The sequence below is a fragment of the Cynocephalus volans genome, chromosome 2, assembly GCF_027409185.1.
Source record: "Cynocephalus volans isolate mCynVol1 chromosome 2, mCynVol1.pri, whole genome shotgun sequence".
NCBI classification, from domain to species: Eukaryota; Metazoa; Chordata; class Mammalia; order Dermoptera; family Cynocephalidae; genus Cynocephalus; species Cynocephalus volans.
Genome location: NC_084461.1, coordinates 1,138,294 through 1,159,904, shown reverse-complemented (window position 1 = coordinate 1,159,904; position 21,611 = coordinate 1,138,294). Strand labels below are relative to the sequence as shown.

At 55.1% G+C, this 21,611-nt stretch overlaps 1 protein-coding gene across 3 annotated transcripts; it reads left to right on the top strand.

Moving 5' to 3' along the window:
- The first annotated feature begins 1,355 nt into the window (after nt 1-1,355).
- CLPTM1L (CLPTM1 like) lies at nt 1,356-21,071 on the top strand. 3 transcript variants are annotated; one of them, XM_063086422.1, is made up of 17 exons: nt 1,356-1,582; nt 1,752-1,852; nt 3,438-3,627; nt 5,166-5,311; nt 6,744-6,822; nt 9,388-9,505; nt 9,823-9,917; nt 11,091-11,175; nt 12,304-12,407; nt 13,425-13,490; nt 14,450-14,500; nt 15,427-15,509; nt 16,340-16,374; nt 17,134-17,189; nt 17,273-17,317; nt 18,078-18,193; nt 20,438-21,071. In XM_063086422.1, the coding sequence occupies exons 1-17, from the start codon at nt 1,421-1,423 to the stop codon at nt 20,520-20,522; spliced, it is 1,617 nt and encodes a 538-aa protein (XP_062942492.1). In that variant the 5' UTR covers nt 1,356-1,420; the 3' UTR covers nt 20,523-21,071. The 3 variants fall into 3 exon arrangements, with proteins under 3 accessions (XP_062942492.1, XP_062942491.1, XP_062942493.1); XM_063086421.1 differs by having other exon boundaries at nt 5,163-5,311; XM_063086423.1 differs by lacking the exon at nt 17,273-17,317 and having other exon boundaries at nt 5,163-5,311.
- The last annotated feature ends 540 nt before the right edge of the window (nt 21,072-21,611 follow it).

Sequence of the window (21,611 nt, the reverse complement as noted above, 5' to 3'; positions counted from 1 at the left end):
CTTTTTTCCCCTTCGCATGGCTGAACGGAGAGCAGCTGTGGACCAATAGGGAGATGCTCGGTTAGGGGTGCCAGTCCTACTCCCACCGTGTTCTGACCACTACCTGGGCACTTCACGAAGGCGCTGAGTCTCCTGGAGCCTGTACTTGCCCAGTTATCCTAAGTTATCAGCTGGGTCACTGTCAGAGTCCCCAGTGAACGACAGCAAGGTCCAGCTATTTCATGTTTTTCTGGAACGTTCTGGGCATTTCATGTACGAATAGATCCTTTGCCGGAGGGCCCTCCAATGGTGGCATTGATAAAGCATTTAAAGAGCTAATATACTGTCTATTAATGTGGAGCTGAGTATGCATGCAAGATGTGAATCCCCAGGCCTAGGAAGAAAGATGTTTAGCCGCTGCTTCGGGGACATGCAGATCCCTGGCCCTCTTCATGGGCTGCTGGGACAGGGCCAGAACCAGTTCACGAGGCTGAAGCAAGTGCAGGGAAACGGGGACCAACAGTCCCCGTCGCCCGAGCAAACACAGCTCCTGGCCTCTGACGCAGCTAGCTGTGCAGCGCCTGGAGGAGCAGGGTGCACGGGCACCGGGCGCAGGGGCCAGCAGGACCAGGCCCACGGGGTCTGGGAGAGGCTCCGGGCATGAAGGAGGAGCAGGCACCCTGCTGGGGAGGGTGACAGGGGGACGGGGAACCAAGCGGCTCTGCTGGGTGCCGAACAGGATCCACCTGCTCCGTAGGGCTTCTGTGAGGGCTCACTTTCCTTCAAGGCCGGCCGTGTGCCGACGAGGCTCTCAGCGACCCAGGCTCCGGAGCTCAGAGCCAGAGCCGACGGCTGCAGGCGGCCCGCCCCTCCCCTCGCGTGGCCGGGGGACACCGCGGGAGCTCAGCGGGCAAGGCTCTGCTCTCTCCGTGCCTCGCCGCGGATGTCGCCGGGGTGGACACCGACCGGGACGGCACCAAGGCAACCCTGGCTCCAGAGCTAGCCTGCAGCCCGCCGGGGCCGAGGTGTCGGGATGGGGGCGCCGCTCCGCAGAGCTCCCGGGGCTGCGCGTCCCCGAGGCCCGGCTGCACCGGACTTCGGACGCCGCGCGACGCCCCCGGCTGCCCTCCGTGCTCGAGCGGAGGCGGACGAGGCCTCCAGCGTCCTCACGCGTCGCAGCGACCCGGACGCAGAGGCAACCCCCGCGGGGCACGTCGGGAGGACGGCGCGAGGACGGCGCGCGTGCGCGGCGGCGGGACTCGGCTTCCCAGGGGCCCGCGCGGCGCGCACTTCCGGCAATGGGGCGGACTTCCGGCGGGCGGCGCGGAACGGGAGGATGCGGGGCGCCCGGCGGCCCGCGGCGCGCGGCGCGTTCGTTCCCCCGCGGCGGTGGCGGCGGCGCGCGGTAGCCCTCGAGTGAGCGGCGGGCGGCGGCGGCGCCATGTGGGGCGGCCGCGGCTCCTTCACCAGCCTGGCGGTGGGCGTGTTCGTGGTGTACGTGGTGCACACCTGCTGGGTCATGTACGGCATCGTCTACACCCGCCCGTGCGCCGGCGACGCCAACTGCGTCCGGCCCTACCTGGCGCGGCGGCCCAAGCTGCAGGTGCGTCCGGCCCGCCTGCCGCCGCCGCCGCGTCCCTGCGTCCGGGCGGAGCCCCCATCGCTCCTTCCCTCCCCCACTCCTCGGGCCCTGGCGGGGGGCGGCCGGGAGGCGGGGTCGGGGAGGGGGCGGGGGGCGGCCGGCCCCCCGCGCTAACGCCCGGCCCTTGCAGCTGAGCGTGTACACCGCCACACGGTCCCACCTCGGTGCCGAGAACGGCGTCGACCTGGTCTTGAACGTGCAGGACTTCGACGTGGAGTCCAAGTTCGAGAGGTACGGGCGGGGGCTTCCGGTGGGAGCACTTCACTTGGCGAACTTGCAGGGGAGAGGGCTGGGACAGAGGACAGGACTTTACAGGACCTCATAATTAAGTGACACGTAACATTAGGATAGATCCAAGTGTGCGAATATGTATAGTGACTGTCCACTGCTACACGTAAAACGTGGGTCTTTTAAACTTCTACGTGTAAAACGTGGGTCTGGTTCTCAACACTGGACATCAAGTACAGTTTTTAAGTGATTTGCTTGTCAAGGTGTTACATTTTCCCTCTCCATTGCCTGGAGGTGTCAGATGGAGAGTGACAGAAATGTGTGACTGCTGGAGTAAGCTCCTATGCCTGCAGCCCTGTCGCATGGCTGAAGGCAGTGCACTGGGCTGAGGAAGCACATTGTTACACACCAGTCTCTGCCTGGCCACTTTAGTCTGGGACCTCGGACGAGTCAGTGACCTCTGAGAGCCTCTCCGAAATGGAGGCAGGAAATGCTGCTCTTTCAGCTTTCAGTTCTAACTGCCCACACTTCTCAAAAACGTGCACATGTTCGCTTGGGTTTAATTTCACAGACGTGAGTACCTTCTTCTCTGTGCCACGCCCTGTACCAGCTACCGAGGACGGGTAGTGAGGTTCTTAGTTTCTGCTGGCACAGTCTGTGGGACTGGAGCAGGAGAGGCGTGAGTGCCCCTGACACAGCTCCCTCAAGCTCTCCTTAGTCTTGTCTCAGCAGAAATGCCACTGCGGGACATGGGCGCAAAGCCCAGCCCCTGCTGCAGGAGACCACTCAGCTGTCGTGGGGGAGACACTGTTTCTACTCAGTGGAGAGGAGTCCCATGGTGTTCTCTATTTTTCATTGCAGCAGGAATTATTTAGAACTTTGGCCATCCATACGATTAAAGATAAAGAAGGAAGATGAGGGTGGTCATAAGGTGGCATTGTGGTTTTACCTGGGACTCATGCATGGAGCCAGGCGCCTGGCCCAAGGCCTGGACAGCACCGCTCTCGAGCCTCTGCCCACTTTGACCCTCACATGCTGGAAGTCCGTCTTCTGTGGCTGTTAATCTTCCGTCTTCTTTCAAAGTGCAACAGAGACCAAAACACTACCCTAATTAAATGTTTCTGAGGTCTCCAGTAGTGTCACAGAAACTTGTGGAGCATATGTGGCTGCTTAGCTTGTGAGTCTGGGGCAAGAATTGTGCTTCTCTGACTTGTGTTGTATTATTTCACATGCTGTAGAAATCAACTAGGTTCTTGGCCAGGCTCAGGTGCCACTTTCCTCCTGGTCACTTCAGCCCGGTGACCTCGGGTGAGTTATTGACTTCTCTGAGCTTTGTGAAATGGAGGCAGAAAATGCGGCTCTTTCAGCTTAAAGTTATAGCTGCCCACGCTTTTAAAAAATGCTGAGGGCACATCTGCGTTCAGGACTGTCAGTAAAGTCACAGGCAGGTGGGTTTCGTTTTTAGTATTTCCAAGCTAAAATTAGCTGATTTGAAACAGCATTATTTATAAAGAGATTTGGGTAGTTACCATGTGTATAGATGTAGAATATGTTTGTGTGGTTGAAATTATAATTTGTTCTGTTTCAGGACAGTTAATGTTTCTGTACCAAAGAAAACAAGAAATAATGGGACACTGTATGCTTATATTTTCCTCCATCATGCCGGGATTCTGCCATGGCACGATGGGAAGCAAGTGCACCTAGTCAGTCCCCTGACTACCTACATGGTCCCCAAACCAGAAGAAGTCAACCTGCTCACTGGGGAGTCTGCTGCACAGGTGAGGGTCCCCCTGGATGACCGGCAGGACAATGTGCACCCTCCCACTCAGAATTCACACACACGTATCTACATAGGCAGTTTATGTCTAGAGCCATAGTGACTCTACTCTAAAGTAAAGCAATCTGAGTGTTACTGGCATATGTATCTGTCTTTGAGCTGAATCATTTCCCATGCATTTGCAGATAAATTTTATATCAAATTAGTGATGAAAAGAGTAAGTGGTTAGTGGTATTCTTTACCCAGATTCCCTTTCAGGCCAAAGGCCTCCCAGTCCCCAGGGAGAACATGTCTCCTTCCAGTGGGTGGGTGAGTGGGCTGGCAGCTCATCCTCCAAAGCTCACCTGCACCCTTCTCTTCTGGAGTTAGCACTGAGAGTTGGACTCACAACTACATTGTGTATAGGACTGAACTATTCTTGGATATTATTCTGAGAGTACAATTCCAAAATATGGAGGAAGGTATACATACCAGTTACATTTCATACATCTGCAAAAAGCTGTATGTGCAAAGAAAAACTGGAAATCACTTAAGCGATTTAACAGGGCCATGAATAAAACAAGGGAATTCCAATATCCAAGTCTGTGTTTTAAGTAGAAAGTGAGATAATTTACAAACAGGAGAGACACAACTTTTCAGGAAGCAACTGTGAAATTGTTCTAAGCACAGAGAAACAGGGCAACTCAGGGTTAAGGCAGGTTTTGAAAACCCTTCTGGTACCTACTCTTGCCTCTCCTGGTTTGCACTCACCTGCTGGGTCTCCTTGGGAAGATCCCTCATCTGCCAGTGTCCATGTCCTCTTCACGTGAGGACAGTGGCCCCCTCATAGGGTATCCTGAGGAGTCAGTGAGGTGACGGGTGCATATGTAAGGAATGGCTCTGGAATGTAGCAAGTGCTGAATAAGTGCAAGCTGTTACTGTGAGATAGAACACTATTTTCAATGTAAATTTTTATAGCTGAACTATCTTTAGGTAGGAAATAAATAAGATGATACTGTTTCATAGAATTTACCAGTGAGATGTGAAATAAAGATTTTCTTGCCAATCAGAGTTTCTCTTCTGAGTTTAATTTTATTTAGGATTGATGCTTAATCCTTGAAACATCTCCTTCCAGACAGCTTGACGTGCTTAGTTTAGAAGGTATCCCTTTTCAGTCTTCTTACAACCTGCAGGGCTGTGTTAGCTACAGATTTGCTAAGTCCACTACCAAGGTCACAGGGCTTGTGCCCTTGTCAGGACCTGAGAAGTGGGCCTCCTGAGTCTGCAGACCCTGAAAAAGGAGTTGGTGAGGTCTGTGATCATGTATTGTGAAACAGCAGCCCTTAGGCTTCCGTTGAGAAACCAAGGAAGGGCGTGAGGCCAGAGCTGGGGAAATCGGCAGCTGTGGGATCCTGGTGGCTTGCACCACTGGGCTCCCTTTCCCTGGTTGCGTGCATCTGGGCAGCCACTCTGTTCACAGGGGAAGATCCTGACCAACCTGGTGCCCATAGGCACCATTTTCCACCCCAGCAGTGGCTTCTGTTTCCCCTCATTTAGCAGCAGATCGAAGCAGAAAAGAAGCCCACGAGTGCCCTGGACGAGCCGGTGTCTCACTGGAGACCAAGGCTGACGCTGAATGTGATGGTGGACGACTTTGTCTTCGATGGGTCCTCCCTGCCTGCCGATGTGCATCGGTACATGAAGATGTGAGTGTCGCCCCCAGAATGACAGCAAAGGGGGTGAACCTGGCAGTGTGGGCGGGGGAGCCTGCCAGGGCCCTGGCCTGGCCACAGACCAAAAGCAGGTGGGCCACACCAGCATCCTAGAGGCCCCAGCTCTCTTCCCGCTTCTCTTGGAGGTCACACTGATGGGACTGCCACCAAAGGATTGGAGGGAAAGAATGACAGTGGAACTGGTGCATTTCACATTCTGCTCTGGCAGAGTCTCCCCTGGAGGGAGGACAGGAGCACTGACTCGACAGAGCCAGTTTGCGCCCCTTGTCCTAGCTCCACCATGAATTTCTTGTTTTTGTTTTAAACTTGTGTATTAGTCTGTTTCTGTTGCTTATAACAGAACACCTGAAACGGCATAATTTGTAAAGAAACAATGTTTATTGCTTATAGTTTTGGAGACTGGGAAGTCCAAAGTCCAGAGAACACATCTGGAGGGGCTTCTTTGGTGGTGGCTTCAGCAACGCAGGGTGTCACATTGTGAGGAAGGAGGAGCAAGAGAGAGCTGCTCACTGGCTCTCCCTTTAAAGCCAACAGAATCACACCCGTGGCCTCCGTCAAATGCATCAGTCCGTTCTCTAGAGCATGGCCCTACAGTCTCATCACCTCATTAAGACCCAACTTTTTAATTACCGCAATAGGATTTTCCACTCTCGACAGTTACAGTAGGGACTAAGCTTCAGTGAGTTTGGGGGACATTCAGTCCACAGAAACTTGATTTGTTTAGATTTACTGGAAAATTTGTCTTTAGGTTGTATTACTTGAGTGTCACTAGCTGTCATTAGTTGAGTAACTATTAAAGTGGACATGTTTGGCCAGCTGAAGTTCCCGTGTCTCCCATGTTTCGGGGAGCCCAGTGGTGAGACCTGTCCACGTGTCACGCGGCATCTGGAGACGGCTCTGATGAGAATTGCCTTTCTTCCCACATCAGTAGTTCTATCTCATCTGTGCATGTCGTTCAGAGTGCAAAAGCTACACGACAGTCACTCAGTGAAAAGCCCCCTCCTGTTCTCCAGCCTCCGCCTCCCTGGGCAGCCTCTGTCCGGGTGCCGATGCTCTGTGGGTTTTGTTTCCTTTCCTCCCTCATATATCCCGGGATCCCTCATCAGTGCACAGATGGATCCCTCTGTTCCATCGTGTGGTTGTGTCCCCATTGGTCCCCCCATGGCCACAGGCTCCTTCCCAGTTGTTGCTGTGACTGTTCTAGTGGAAGGTGCTGCTTAATCATGCGCAGTGGGATTCTTGTCTCCGCATAGAAAGTTAATATTCTGGGATTCCTAAAACTGACAGGACCTGGAAGTGATGCTGGGTGGGGTTTCTCTTAGTAAAGCCCATTCCTGGGTGTATTTAGTTCACCTAGAGGTGAAATTCTCCATCCTGACTTTGAGGAATGTGCTTTTGTCCCCAGGATCCAGCTGGGGAAGACCATGCACTACCTCCCCATCCTGTTCATTGACCAGCTGAGCAACCGGGTGAAGGACTTGATGGTGAGTGGCCTTCTCTGTGCAGTTTGCTGCAGAACCCACTGTCCACACTGCATTAGTGAGACACCTCGGTCCTGGCATTAATATTCTATGAGATCGTTTTTGAAACTTGGCACAGGGCTCTTTCTCATGGTGGGAAGTGCCACACTTAGGCTGTGAGAAGGCTGTAGTGAGGGGTCCTGGGACCTGGCCGTGCTACATGTTTGCTGCTGGCTGGTGGTGGGGTCCTCCTGAGCCTCTGAGTCCTCATGGTGAAAGGCTCCTGAAAGATGACTTATTAAGGGCTTAGATGGCAGGTGCCCAGGGCTCCAGTGGAAACAGCTTTTACATATTTGTTCCTGATGTGAGGTGCAGGTCAATTCAGAAAGCACTGGAGCCAACATCTGCTTCCTTGGGAGGGTCCTGCACAGGGGGCCAGAGGAGAGTGTCACATCACGGGCCCTGTCTCAGAGTTGCAGCTACTGGGGTGGCCCCTGAGCGAGGCTGAGGTGCCTAGAAAAGTCGGGAGGTGGCCACCCGCTGGATCCTGGTGCTCTTGCCGTTGCGAGCAGTGATGGCACCTCTTCTCCAGGGCTGCTTTGGAGGTAGATGAAAGTTGGCTGACCCTTGGCTAGTGGTGAGAGTAATGATGGTGATTAACATTTAATGCCACTTAGTACGTGTCAGGCACTGTGCTAACATTTTAATCCAGGTACTTACTTAGGGTTAGAAATGAATTCGCTGGGGTCACATGCGAGCAGAGGGCCTGGATGAGCTGCCCTGCATGGCCTCTCCCCGGAGCTGCAGCTGTCATCCATGAGCACGTACAAGAAGCCAGGCTGTCTTCTTTCACTTAAGGCTTTTGCTAACTTTTTAGTAGCACTTTCCACATTTTATAGATGAGGAAACTGAGGCTCAGGACTAGTAGGGAGCTGGCCAGAGTGCACAGCTGGTAACCAGGAGAGGCAGGTGCCTGGCAAGGGCCGCTGCCTTGGAGACCCCTGCCCAGCTCTGCTGCCTGCAGCTCTTGAAGACAGGGTCCCTCTGTGTGGCTGCTCACTTGGGCCCTGAGGGGTCCCACACACACAGGGTCCTCCACTTTTCTGGGGCACTGATTGCTCCTCCGTAACCTATAGGCAGGGATGGGGCAGGCAGTGGCCAGTGCGCAGGTCTGGTTAGCTCCCAGCCTTAGCCTGACTTGGTTTCTCTTTGTCAGCCTCTGCAGTGCTGGTTCTCTTCTGTGTTTTCTGGAGTGTCCTGTGGTGCTATTTGCAAACCTCAGCACACCAGGTTCTGCTGAAGTTCACAAGATGGTGCTTTATGAACTGCAGGGACTGTCTGTGGTCACTGTTTGTGAAGCCATGTGGTGCTGGTTCTTCCCAGGCGTATGAAACGGTGACCAGTGCCTGAAGGTCTGCAGGTGAAGGCCCTGTGCCTGTCTGCAGATCCCAGCTAGCTGGTGGCTCCAGGCAGGAGCTGTAGAGAGCCTCTGTCCTCCTAGTGGCCACCTGCTTCGTGGTTTAGGAAGAATCCCATGCACAGACACAGAGGCGAGTGTGCTGGTGGCCAGCTTTTCCCAGCATCATGCTCTCAGTGTTGCCGTTGGTTGTCCTGCTTGGAGCGCTGCCTTTCAGAGGCATGCCATCTTTAGGGAACAGCCAGCCTGCTGGGGTTCAGTAGCCAGCAGGAAGTGGGGCACTGCCCCATGGAGGCGCACCATTGGACAGGCCTGATGGTTCAAGGAGTGCCCAGTGGCCTGCTGCCCTCCTGCAGCAAGGCCAGTGCTCTGTGTGGGGCGCCCCAGCACCTGGCTATGGAGCCCAGGAGCCCAGGCCTGCTGTCTGCTGGACACTGGCTCCACAGGATCCCCACGCCTGTGATACTGGCAGTGATCACTGTGATGGGTCGGGGAATGAGAGCAGGTGCATCTGATGGCACATGGACCATGGTGCCTGTGCATGTCCTGGACCCCTGAGGGCAGTCACTGCCCAGGCGATCTCTGGTTCTTCCAGGACGGTGCTATCCCTGTGGGTCATGCTCAGCTCCCGCCCCTTGGTTCAGTGTGCTGCACCGGGCAGGTTCCCAGCAGGTGCTGTGGTGAGCACAGTCTCCCAGGGTATCAGGGCGTATGTGGCTGGGAAAGATAAGACACGCACGCAGCATAGAAGGGGTGCCACCTGTGCCGATGCGCCCACGGGGTGGTTGGAAGAGACGTGTGGGGTGCAGGTGGGGGTAGAGGGGGACACGGCATGTCAATCCATGAGAGAACTGGCTGCCTGGTCTGAGGCGGCAGCAGGGTGGGAGCTGAGTCCTGTGGGGAGAGAAGTGCGGTGAGCAGCGCTGCCTGGGTCGGAGCGTAAAGGACCTGAGATACAGGATAAGCAGCTGCAGCTGACTTGGGGCTGTGGGAAGAGGCACAGCGTCCATGCGTGTGATGTGTCCACAGCCCTGCACGACGGGAGGCAAGGATCCACCAGGGGCCCCAAGGACCGTCTGGGGACGGCATGTGAGGCTGCTCCTTGCAGGGCTTGGGCTATGACTCGTTCCTGTGCGGTGGCGAGTTCTCACGTCCAGTTTCCCTCGTGGCAGGTCATCAACCGCTCCACCACGGAGTTGCCACTCACCGTGTCCTATGACAAGATCTCGCTGGGGCGGCTCCGCTTCTGGATCCACATGCAGGACGCCGTGTACTCGCTGCAGCAGTTCGGTGTGTGGCCACCCTGTTCATGCAACAGCAGTCACAGCCAGGCAGCCTTGTGCCTCCAGCAGAGGCCTTCACGTCCTCGTGATCCCAAATATCACTGATGTCTTGTCTCCATTTTATCTCTTTGGAAATGGCCTTGTTGATGATCTGAAAATTTGCTTTTTTCAGAACGTAATATTTGAAATGTTACTGTTTTAGTAAAATGAACCTTCACTGCTGACAATAGTTAAGTTTTCTACGTTCAAAAATACCTTTGTGATGTCAGGTAAAGTTGAAGTTTTCCATTTGTCACTACAATGTGTTTCCTTTATCCTTTGCAGGGTTTTCAGAGAAAGATGCTGATGAAGTGAAAGGGATTTTTGTAGATACCAACTTGTATTTCCTGGCGCTGACCTTCTTTGTCGCAGCATTTCACGTGAGTCATCACTTGTGTTCTTGTCGCCGAGCAATGGTGCATGCTCTGGGGTGGCTCCAGGACACGGGAGTCCCCACCAGGTCGGCTGCCCCACAGTCTGTGAGGTGCTGCCTGGCCCCCAGCCCCCCAGTGTCCTTTCTCATTGTCCAGCGGTCAGCACAGCTGAGACTTTGTGGCTGGCGTCCTAATGGGCACTTCCCCAGCTTGGGGGTGGGGTGGGCATAGAACAGAACATTGTCCACAGCTTGGAGTACTTGCCTGCTGGCTTTAGAGGCAGTTCTGAAAAGAAGATCCAAAATACTTTGAGCAGTGTTCACATCAGTGAAATTAATGTATGACTTTGCAAAACAATTACTCCATCGTATACATGCTAATAAGATGATGGTAAGTTTTTAAGAAACTGTTTCTGTGTGTAGAATCACGTTTTGTGTGTGGAGTCTCAGAATTGCTAGAAGAAAGCTGCACCAGTGCCAGCTGTGATGCAGGACTGGGGGTGGAAGGACGAGGAGGCGCCAGGGAGCTCTGTGGGAGCTGGTCTGAGTGCCTGGGAACTTGGCCACCAGCCAAGCTAAATCTTCCAGAAGCCCTATTGGGAAATTAAATGGTGACTTTTATTAAAAGGTCAGTTTCTCTTAGGTTGAGCTTTTCTGTTTTTAAGGCAGTAAGAGGCAAGACTACTCTTCCGAGTAACGGGCTCAAGAGCAGAGCAGAGGTGCCTGGTCAGCGATGCGTCCCAGGGGAGGTCAGGTGGGAGAGGAAGTGTCTCGATGCCTGGGTGTTTGCCCACAAGTTGGGTCAAAGATGCATATTTTAGAAGTGCCCTTAGAAAAGCCCACCTTCGGGCCGAGCCCGTGGCACACTTGGTAGAGTGCTGCGCTGGGAGCGCAGTGACGCTCCCGCCGCGGGTTCGGATCCTATATAGGAATGACCGGTGCACTCACTGGCTGAGTGCCGGTCATGAAAAAATGACAAAAAAAAAAAAAAAAAGAAAAGCCCACCTTCAAACACCAGAGCTGATGTGGCAGGTGAGGCCTGTGGAGGTGTGGAATCAGGCATGTGGACATCTGCCTAGGTGTGTGCCTGAGTCGGGCGCAGGGCCCGCTGCAGTCTCATGGGGGATACAAGCGATAGAAACAGTGGGAGTCAGATTGCTGCCCTGTCTGTTCTTTTCAGCTTCTTTTTGACTTTCTGGCATTTAAAAACGACATCAGTTTCTGGAAGAAGAAGAGGAGCATGATTGGAGTGTCCACCAAGGCAGGTGGGTGCCCAGGACTTGCCCACTCATGAGCTTGTGTGCTGCCGTTGACAGGGATGGGCTGTCCTGATAGATGCTAGTAACAGACTGAGCCCTGCTTGAAGCCTCTTTAGATGCATTGTCACAAATCCAGGGAGCTGTCTCAGAGACCACAGTGAGTGTCTCAGACCTGTTGCTGCAACTGGAGATGGAGGCTGGAGGCAGGAGGGGCTTGCTGAGCCGTTCTGGCAGCTTGTGTCGCTGATATTGCACTGAGACCTTGTACCTCTGCTGGGGTGACAGTGGGCGGCACTCAGGAGATAAAGCAGTGCTCAGGGCTGTAGATAGGGTGAGAAGGGTACCCCTTGGGGCTGACGGCCCAGATGGCGGGCTGCCAAGACTGGAGCCCCACTGGAGGCAGAGGTGGCCAGGATGAGAGCAGGAATCCTCCTGGCCTCTCAGGAGGGCAGTGGTGACTGGACCAGCGTGAGTGGGGTGGGTGGGGATGCCCAGCACAGCAACCCCGGCATGAGAGGAGGAGTGGGGTTGGCAGGGGGTTGGTTGTGTCTGGGTGCTGGTGTCCGGCTTGAGCAAGGGTCTCACATGGTAAAGGCAGTTCATTTCATGTGGAGAAGACACACCCAGCAGGTGGTCCTCACTGCTGCGTGGGGGCCCTGGGCATCACCAGTGACTCCACCTTCTGTGCCCTGCCTTGGTCCTCCTGCCCCTCCCCTGGCCCTTTCAGGTATCTGGTGGGGGTGGCTAGCAGACAGCAGCTCCTGCCTGCACCAGGCACTTAGGGAAAGCAAAAGGATGTTTCCAGAAACCTGGTGTAGTTTTTAAAATATAATTTTAGTATAAAAAGGAAAGCTTTTAAAGGAAACATACATTTAGTATAGAACTGGTATAAAAACAGGAAAGATAGAGGAAAGCAAGCCACACTCCACAGTCCACAGTCCTCCTGGTGCGACTCTGAGTTTGTTTAGGTATTTGTAGACAGAGCTGGGACATCACTGTCTGCTCAGTTCTGTGGCAGTCGCTGTTTTTTCATGTTATAACATGGTCTGGGGAAGGCTGGCACCTCATGTGCGTGGTGGCGTGTGTGGGGTGGGTGCCCGCATTGCCCTCTCATCGTGGACGTCCCGTCCCCAGTGCTCTGGCGCTGCTTCAGCACCGTGGTCATCTTCCTGTTCCTGCTGGATGAGCAGACAAGCCTGCTGGTACTGATCCCGGCAGGCATCGGAGCCGCCATCGAGGTGAGTCCCGGGCACCGCGTGGGGCAGGCTGTGTGATCTGTATGAGGTCCAGGGCCTCAGCACATGGTGAGCCGAGGCCTTCTTCCTGCGAGTGGCGGTGTCCCCTGGGCAGCCCAGGTGTTCTGGGAACACTGAGTGGACAGGGAAGCAGCCGCTGTCAAGAGCTTGCACAGACTGACGGCAGGGAAAGGTGGCTTCCCACGCACAGCTGACGAGGGGGCATCTGCTGGGCAGACACAGTGTGGCGTGTGGGTCCACTCTGCCACATGGGGAGCAAAGGCACCTACCATGCGGCCTTCAGGATCTCATGGTCTAGCTGGAGGTGTGAGACGCGACAGCTGTGTGGGCAGTAGCCAAGGTCATTTGGTCCCCTGTGCTCAGGTCCTGGACGTTTGGGGCTCAGAAAAGGGAACCTTGTGGGGCAGACAGGTCTGGGAGCCAAGGCTTGAAGGACGGCCATTGACTGGGGACAGGAGGACAGACCAGGGCTTCTGTGTATGTCACCCCTGGCCGGGAGTGAGAGTGTGAGAGCCCTGGTTCTGGCATGCTGTGCCGGCAGCACTGGCCCATGTGGCTGTCAGTGCGCATCAAGGAGTGGGCTTCAGTGATGCTGGAGCACTGTGGGCTGGTGACCCTCCACAGTCACAAGTCACGGCGTGGACTCCCATTTCAGAGGCAGGGTGCTGGCCCCAACCTCGGGACGTGAGGTGGGCCTGAGGATGAAGTGAGCGTGGCAAGGAATGGGTGTGTTCCAGGGAGGTCCAGGACAAGGCTCAGGCCTGCCAGCCTACCCGGAGGAGGAGAAGGCCAGTGCGGGGCAGCGGGAGGGCACAGAGAGCTGCAGACGGGCCGTGCACGGTGGTGTGCTGAGTGCGGGTGCAGAGGCTGCGGGCCGGGGCCAGGCTGGCGCCGTCAGCTGCAGCCAATGGGCCTCTCGGTCGGACGCCATGGCACCGGGTCCTGCCTATGGCTGGCCACGTAGTTCGTCCTGATGTCTGCTTGGTCTTCTCCTCTCAGCTGTGGAAAGTGAAAAAGGCCTTGAAGATGACTGTCCTGTGGAGAGGCCTGCGGCCTGAGTTTCAGGTGAGACTTCCTGTGGGGACTGAGCCCCGTCTGCCCTCTAAGAGTCCGTGACCTTCCTCTCCTGTGCAAACCCACCGTTCTAGCATCCAGCCAGTGGACAGTCTCTTGCCACTGTCCAGACTGGCTGGAGCTTTCCGGTCCCGTCCGCGTTGAGCTGCGGGGCGCTCTGAGGGTCAGTGACTGCCATTTCATCCTGGCGTGTGACTAACCCAGCAGCAGAGCTGCCTCCAGCGAGCGAGCGGGTGCCGTGGGGCTCTGTGGCTCTTTGCCCGGTGAGCCCCCGTGGCAGAGCCAGTTCTTTATTCACCTGAGGACCCCCATCCTCATCATAAGCTCTAGTTTTGACTTGTCTGTGTCTGAGCAAACCTGCTGCAGGGGGTGCCAGTCCACAGGCTCCCGAGGCCGGTCCCCGCCCGATTCCCGCATGAGGTAGCCACTGCTTTTGGGATAGCAGCTGTGCCCAACTCCTGGATATTGATAAGTATCCTGGGCGGATTGGGGCTGGAGGTTAAAGGCCAGAGTTCCTGGACTTCCCGTTACTCATAACGGGCCTTGGTTGAGCTGGAACCCTCAGAAGTTGCGATGCCCGTTTTCCCAGATCGTGAGCAGGTGGAGGACAGAACGCTCACCAGTTACCACGTAGTCTCTCACACTTTAGTGTTAGCCCCGTGACTCTGCCTTTACTGATTTCGGGGCAGGATCATAAAATTTCTATACAAAGGGGGTATTTTCACTGTAAATACCTGCAGCACTGGACCCACCAGCCCTGGCAAGGGAAACGGTTAACAGGGTCGCTGTCTGAGTTGCTGTTCCTTGCACAGGGGCCCAAGGGCCAAGCACGCTGATGCTGGTTAGCTTTGCAGTCGTGTGTGATGCCCTTCCCCCTGCAGTCACAGCTACGCTTGGCTCAGATTCCTTTCCTGAGTCAATTAACATTATCATATTGAATTTTACAACAGTTTGGCACTTACAGTGAATCCGAGAAGAAAACAGAGGAATACGATACTCAGGTAAGCGATGGGGGTGACTGGGCCGTGTGTGTGCTGGGCATGTAGAAAGCAGGCAATACCCTGGGTGATAGTGTCCCTCCCGTGATTGTTCAGTGTGACATGGTTCCTGGGGTGACCAGCCCATCTTGAGCAGGATCCCAGGAGTGAACACACTCAACTCACTTGTCACCTGGGGAGCGGGGGAGACCCACTGCCTTGTTCCCAGCCCTTACGGGTAAAGCCAGGCCTGTGTCACTGCACAAGTGGGGATGTTTTTACTGTCCGAGAGATCGCGTCCACCAGGCTGCCCTTCCCTGTTTGCTGGGATTGCTGCGAGCTGCCTCACTGTCACCAAGACCGCGAGGGCCGCAGAGCCACATGGCCTGGAGGAAGGTCTCCATGTGGCAGGGCGTCCACTTTTCCCCACTTTCATGGGGTAGCTGAAAGTTTTAGTTTGATTTAACAGAACATTTCTGCACAAGAATGTTTTTTGGTTTAATGGTAATCAGTTTATGTTCCGATTTTCAAATGAGATTATAATAAAACTGATATCAGGATAAATACAGTTAGGGGATAACTACCTTACTTGGAAGGCAATCTTACTACGTAATTCTGGGAGTGTTTCTTCCGGTCTGTTTCCATTATATTTATTGATCTGTTGTAGGTTGGTTGGTTTTTGCTTTCGATGAGCCAAAATTGATACGCTGGTATTGTTAACTAGCATGCACAGTTTCCGTCTGGGTTCATGTGTGGTGGACATCCTGTGGGTTTACAGATTTACAAAGGCGTGTGTTCACTGCAGTGTCACGCAGAGTAGTCACTCTGCCCCCAGTGTCGTGGGTTTTCTGTCTTTTTAGTTTCCTATGTTGTGTTAGTTCCTTGAAATGCACGTACAGAGGTTTGATGTTGAGAGTATTTCTCTAGAAATTAACTTTGTTCCTTGGCAGGCCATGAAGTACTTGTCTTATCTGCTCTACCCTCTCTGTGTTGGGGGTGCCGTTTACTCGCTCCTGAATATCAAGTATAAAAGGTAGGGTGCTGCAGGGACCTCACACCTGTTATGCCCCCCAACTGAGAAATCCATTTGGTTACTGAGCAAACTGCACCTGGCAAGCAAGCTCATGCCCAGGGCACCAGCTCCCAGTCTCCCCACCTTCTGTTGCCCAGGATTCTGAGCAGGGTGGGCTCTGTGCCTCAGTCTCTCCCCTGCAATGGGGAGGAGACAAGAGGACCCGCCTGCAGCCACAGAGGGTCTGAGTGCTTATCAGGAGTGGGTACAGAGTGAGAGGCGCAGCCCTGAGCTGGGAAAGGTCTGCGGCCGTCACCAGTCCCTGGGCCTTGCTCTCCCCGTCCATGGACATACTGCCACATCTTCCAGCCTGAGATGTGCAGGCTGTCGTGCTGTGGTGTGACAGCTTTATTAATGCGTCAGCAGCATGTGGACCTGCAGGACGCTGGAACAAGACTAAGGGCGGGTGGCGGGGCCCTGAGCCAGGTGGGCACGCAGCATTGAGAGCTGGACATGGGCTACTGTGGTTTTCCATCCCACTGGAAGTCCTGTAGGAATCAAGCCTGTCAGTGCAGAGTGGCCTGTGCCCCACCTGGAACCCTCAGTTCCATTGTAGCAGTTGTATGTGAGGGACAAAGGGGGCCGAAGGTGTGGCCCTCCTGAGGCTCAGCAGGGTCCCTGCAGTGCCACGACTGGCAGCCCTTCTTGGCTGCCCAGCTGCTGTGAGAGTGCTTGGGTGTTTATTAGAGGATTTTTCATGAAAGAGTTGTTTGTAGCCCAGGTAACATGGATATTAAATGATACAGGAAATCGGCTTTTCTGAAGGTTACAACTCCTTTTTTCCTTTTCAGTTGGTATTCTTGGTTAATCAACAGCTTCGTCAATGGTAAGTGCGTGAGTTTCCACCGTTTCAGTAACAGCCTTTACTGCAGATGCTGTACTTATCGTTCCGCCCGTAACCCAGCGTGGCGGGTGTGCTGGTGCTAGGCTCGGCCCCATCATTCATTCCCCTTTGTGGTGCCTGCCTCTCACCGCGCGGCTGCCCAGCCCGGGCTCCAGGTACCTTGTGCACCCGGGAGTCGAGAATAGGGTCTCCACTGGAGGTGGAGACTGAGCAGACAGTCTGCTTTCTCTTCCTCATACCAGCAGGTGAACATGAGCATTAAAACAATGTTGTCTGTGTGTCTTATTGCTCAGAGCAAACCAAAACGTCGAACCCAGAGTATGATGGGCCCCTGGAGATCACGCCTGGGGTGGGCTGTCCTGCAAGGCTGCACCTCCTGCCTGGGCAGCCACTGCGCGCACCCACCTGCCCTGCCAGGCCGGCCTGAATCACAGCTTTGTGTTCTCTTTGGGAGGTGATCCCATGGCCCTGTGCTTGACCATGTCCCACACTTGACCCCGGCCCCAGGGCAGGACCTTGTGGGGCGCGTGGCCACGTCCTCACAGCACCCCAAGTGCCCAGCGCTCGCCTGACCCCATGGGCAAGAGTTGCCCCTGACTGCTAGACGCATCAGCCAGAAAGCTGCGTTGTGTGGGGACTGACTCTGGCCGTGTGGACGGTGGGCGTTTTTCCCGAGGAGGCGTGTGCAGGCTGCAGACCCTGCCCTGCTGCCCTCCATGCCTGGCATCTGTTTTTCCCCAGGAGTATACGCGTTTGGCTTCCTGTTCATGCTACCCCAGCTCTTCGTGAACTACAAGGTAAGGCCCGCACAGCACCCCCAGCTGGGGCCCTGCTTTCTGTGCTGCTGCGACTGACCTGTGCCCCTCTCCCTGTGTCTCAGATGAAGTCGGTGGCGCACCTGCCCTGGAAGGCCTTCACCTACAAAGTGAGTGCCCCCCTGACGAGGTCACTTCTTGTGGAGCAAAGTCATCACAAGTGGGTTGCCTTGACCCAAAATACATTTGGTAGCCTGTCATTTTGTTGGAAACTACTAAGGAGTCTCTTAAAAACACCAAGAGCCGTGGTAGTAGCCTTGACTGTCACAGTGACAGAAGATTTTTTTTTAGTTAGAAGCTCTGTTCCTTCTTTGTGACAAGTATCAAAACAGATTCGCCTTAGCCTAGTAACTCAGTGTGTGGGGTTGGTGGGTTCGGACACCACCCAGGCAGTAGTTGGAAGACCCCATGTGCAGAGCTTGGGGTGCGTGACCCCGAGGGCTGGCAGCGGTGCCCTTGGTAGCGTGGAACTGCAGGTGCTTCACGGCACGGCGGGACAGTCCCACGGGACGTGGCTTTTGGTTTCTGTAGTAAAATTACGAGTTCTGACAGGAAAGAGCAGTGCTCATGTGCTGTGCTCTTAGGGTACACTTTCAGGACAGGCCTCTCCAAGCCCCCAGATGTGGAGAGCCCGCGGCAGGGTCGCCGTCACGTGGGGCCCTCAGAGACTGCTCCGCACTGCCAGCTGTGGCGGGTGGGGGCGGGGCCCACGGGAACAGCATGCGCCGGCGCTGGCTCCTTCCTGCTGCTCTTGCTGATGTGAGGAGTCACGACTGTGAGTGTCGCTCACCCGCATGAAGCGGCCTGCTTGCTTAGCTACAGACAGGACTGCAGCCCTGAGCAGCTGCTCAGCTCTCCTGTGCTTCACAGGCGTTCAACACCTTCATTGACGACGTCTTTGCTTTCATCATCACCATGCCCACGTCCCACCGGCTGGCCTGTTTCAGGGATGACGTGGTGTTCCTTGTCTACCTGTACCAGCGATGGTGAGTGTGGCTGCCACACACTGGTCACGGGGAGAGACTCGTTCTTACAGACACCCTGTGCTCAGTCCATTTGGGGGAGGCTGTTTGCAGGTGGTGGGTTTTCCTGTGTTGCCTAAAATGTGGGTTCCGGTTGCCAGCACTGTGACGTGGCAGGAAGTGGCTCCAGCTCTCTGTCTCATCACTTAGAAGTGCTTGTTTCTGTGTGCATCATCCTGTCACCTGCTGTAACCACAGTCCTCCGTGTCCACAAGGGACAGTACACGCAGGTCCTTGCTGTAAATGGCGTGGTGTTTGTGTGTGACCTGCCCACGTCCTCCTATGAGCTACAAGTCACCCTTAGGTCACTTGCAGTACCTGATGGAGCGTGCACGCTGTGTGGCTGGTTGCTCTGCACTGTCTAGGGAGTAGTGACAGGGAAGGAGTCTGCACACGTGTCGTGCTGACACAGCCATCCCAGGCCTGTCTGCACGTCCCACTGCGGCTGAGTCCACAGGTGCAAGGCGCGCGGGGGGGGGGGTTGAGGAGGCCTGACTGTTTGCGTCTCTCCTTGCAGTATTTGCATATTCATGGTCATTGCCATTTAGCAGAGCACAGAGACGGTGATTGCCGGCCACAGTTCTTCCTGCACTAGGTGCGGGGTGTCTGGAAGGGGGTCACTGGGCCCAGGTCTCAGTGCGGGAGCAGGCTCTGGGCCTTTAGGGCATCAGCTTCACTGAAGAGCTCACTCACCCAGGGTGGTAACTGCACCCCACAGACAGCAGACCTGAGGGCCTCCCAAGACCGATCATGCTGACCTCTCAGCTTGATCCTCGGCTGAGGGTTGACAGCTAAGGCAGCACTCTGGGAGATATTTCTAAACTCAGTGCTCAGGCCCTGCCCCGGGCCTCCTGCGTCCCCTCCAGTGGGGACTATGCGGAGCTGCCTGCCTCTGCCAGGGCCTGGGGTGGGAAGGGCTGCATCCTGGAGCACAGGAAGGGGCCTCTCCATGGAATGAGTGTCCCAGAACCTCCTGGCTCTGTCCTTTCTTCTTCAGCTCTCAAGGTCCCTCTTCCTAGCAGGAGGCACCACCACCCCACTGTGCAAAGACACTTCTCTGCATCCTCCCCAGGCCACAGGCCACCAAACCAGTGCAGGAGAGGGGTTTTTCTTCCCGTGGCCCCTCCAGCTGGCCTGCCCCTGTGTGGGGGGCAGGAGGCTCACCTGTGGCTTGAGCCAGTGTCCCTTGGTAGGCTTCCTCACAGGCCTCAGGGAGCACAGAGCCCTCACTCACGCTCCAGGTGTTTCACATGGTGCGGCCGCAGGCTGGGGCATGCAGCCCTCCAGAAGCTTTGTCCCATCAGCGTCACATGGCCGTCATCCATCAGTGCACACGCGGCGGCCCAAGCATGGTGTGACCCAGCGGCTTTCTGGCTGCCACGCCCCTGCGCCGTGTCAGGGTAGAGCTGCTGTATTCACGCCCAGTTGTGTGTCTAGAGGGAGGGGCATTTTCCACATGGGTGTGGTGCTCGGCTCTGCCGTCTTCGTCAAATCCGCAAAGGGCAGGCGCCACTGTTATTCTTCCTGGGGCCCCATCTCAGGCGAGTGGGATCCTCTTCAGGTGGCTCCCAAGTCCTCGTACACGACCCCAGGAGTGCCTGAAACCTGGCTTCTCTCCGTGGTGCTCGACTCCCTACGTTTCCAGCTGCAGACAGTGTTTGGCCGGGACCCCAGGGCTCTCAGTAGGAAGTGGGCCAGTCTGTAAAGCAGAGGCCTAGTTCTGTTTGTGGCAGAGCAGAGCTCCAGGCTGTGGCTCTGTGTCCCTTCCCACCTCAGTTTCTTCATCTGTAACCAGGGGCGATGTTGGCCAGGCCCTGGGGGGGATTGTCAGGGTTAATGGAAGTAATCACTTGCTAGATGCTTAGAACTGGACTGAGGACGTGATTCGTCCGTAGGTGTTAGCTGGTTATAGTTTCTATAGTTCCTGAAAGTGAGACCTGTCCGAGCCGCACGTCTGCCTCCCACCGCAGGGCTTTCGTTCCTTGAGAGCAGGGCACTGGCCATCAGCAGGAGGGGTGAGGCAGACCCAGGAGCCCCTTCAGCCTCCTGATGTGAGGGCAGCGTCACGTCTGCTGACTCGACATTTCTGTTACTACCTTGCAGACGATGGCAGCTCACTGGGAAGTGAGCCAGGAACGCTCGTGCCCCTCGTGAAGAGAGGCACCTCTCGGTGGGCTCGTCAGTGGCTCGCCCCTTGTGTCATTGCAGGCTTTATCCTGTGGATAAGAGCAGAGTGAACGAGTTCGGGGAGTCCTATGAGGAGAAGCCCAAGCGGAAACCCCATGCAGACTGAGCACCATCCCCACCTCTGGGGCCACCGGGCACCGCCAGCAGGACAGCATGGAGTGTCACCGAGTGTCTGCGGAAGCTTTGGGAGGAATTTCCTGCACGTTGCATCTTCTGCATTGCCAAAAGCCCTTCAGATATTTCTTGAGCGTCTCCCAAGTTCCCTTTATGTTGGTCTTGGAAGGAACTGGTGGCACCTGCGTCCCCCCCACACACTCACATGTGGACCTCGGTCTCGGTCACAGAGCTACTGGATGTTGGCGGTCACCTGTCTGGGTGGCAGCTTCCAGCTCAGGGGCGTTCAGTGGGGGTCGGGGGCAGGCTAGTCACTGTAGCATCTTCCCCACCCCCACCTGGCAGATCCGGGAGCCCTTGAAGGCAGGGAGGGTGTTGGCCTGCATTTCAAGTTGGTTTTTAAGTGTTCCTTACTGAATTTCAAACGCATATGGAAATTCCTTATGGATTCTGGGATCAAACGGCTCTTTTTTCCCTTTTGTTTAAAATTTGATTGTTTTAAAGCTTAATGTACGTATGTTTCTATTTTAAAATAAATTTCTCTGGCTGTGATATTTTTCTTGACGTGGAATAACATGGGAAGTATTTCAGATATTTAAGTGTAGCCCTTTCCCAGAAATCAACACATCACATGGGTTGATTTGTGCATTAAAGAGCAGATGTACATAGCAGGTCCCAGGCTCTCGAATCGTGAGTGTTCTCAGATACTCAGGTCTCAGTGGTTGAAGACTCATTTATCATACAGAGCCGTGGCCAGTCAGATTGATCATATTTCTAAGAGAAGGGCCTTGTTTGAGGCGGAGAAAGAAATAGAAGATGTGTTTCAGAGACAGGGAACAGCAAGATTCGGTGGGTAACAGTGTAACCGTGTTCCGTGAAGCTGTGTTCTTGAGAAACTTCGTGGACTTTTATCAGCACGTGTGTTTCCGGCAATACACCCCCAGATCGATCCCCCTGATCCAGAAGGCAGGGGCCTGGCTTTCCATTCAGTGTTCAGTGTTCCCTGTTTCTGGAGGTGGTTTCTGGTGCTGTCAATGCCAGCAGCGCCATGGCCCCTCCGGAAGCCACAGCCTCAGGTCCT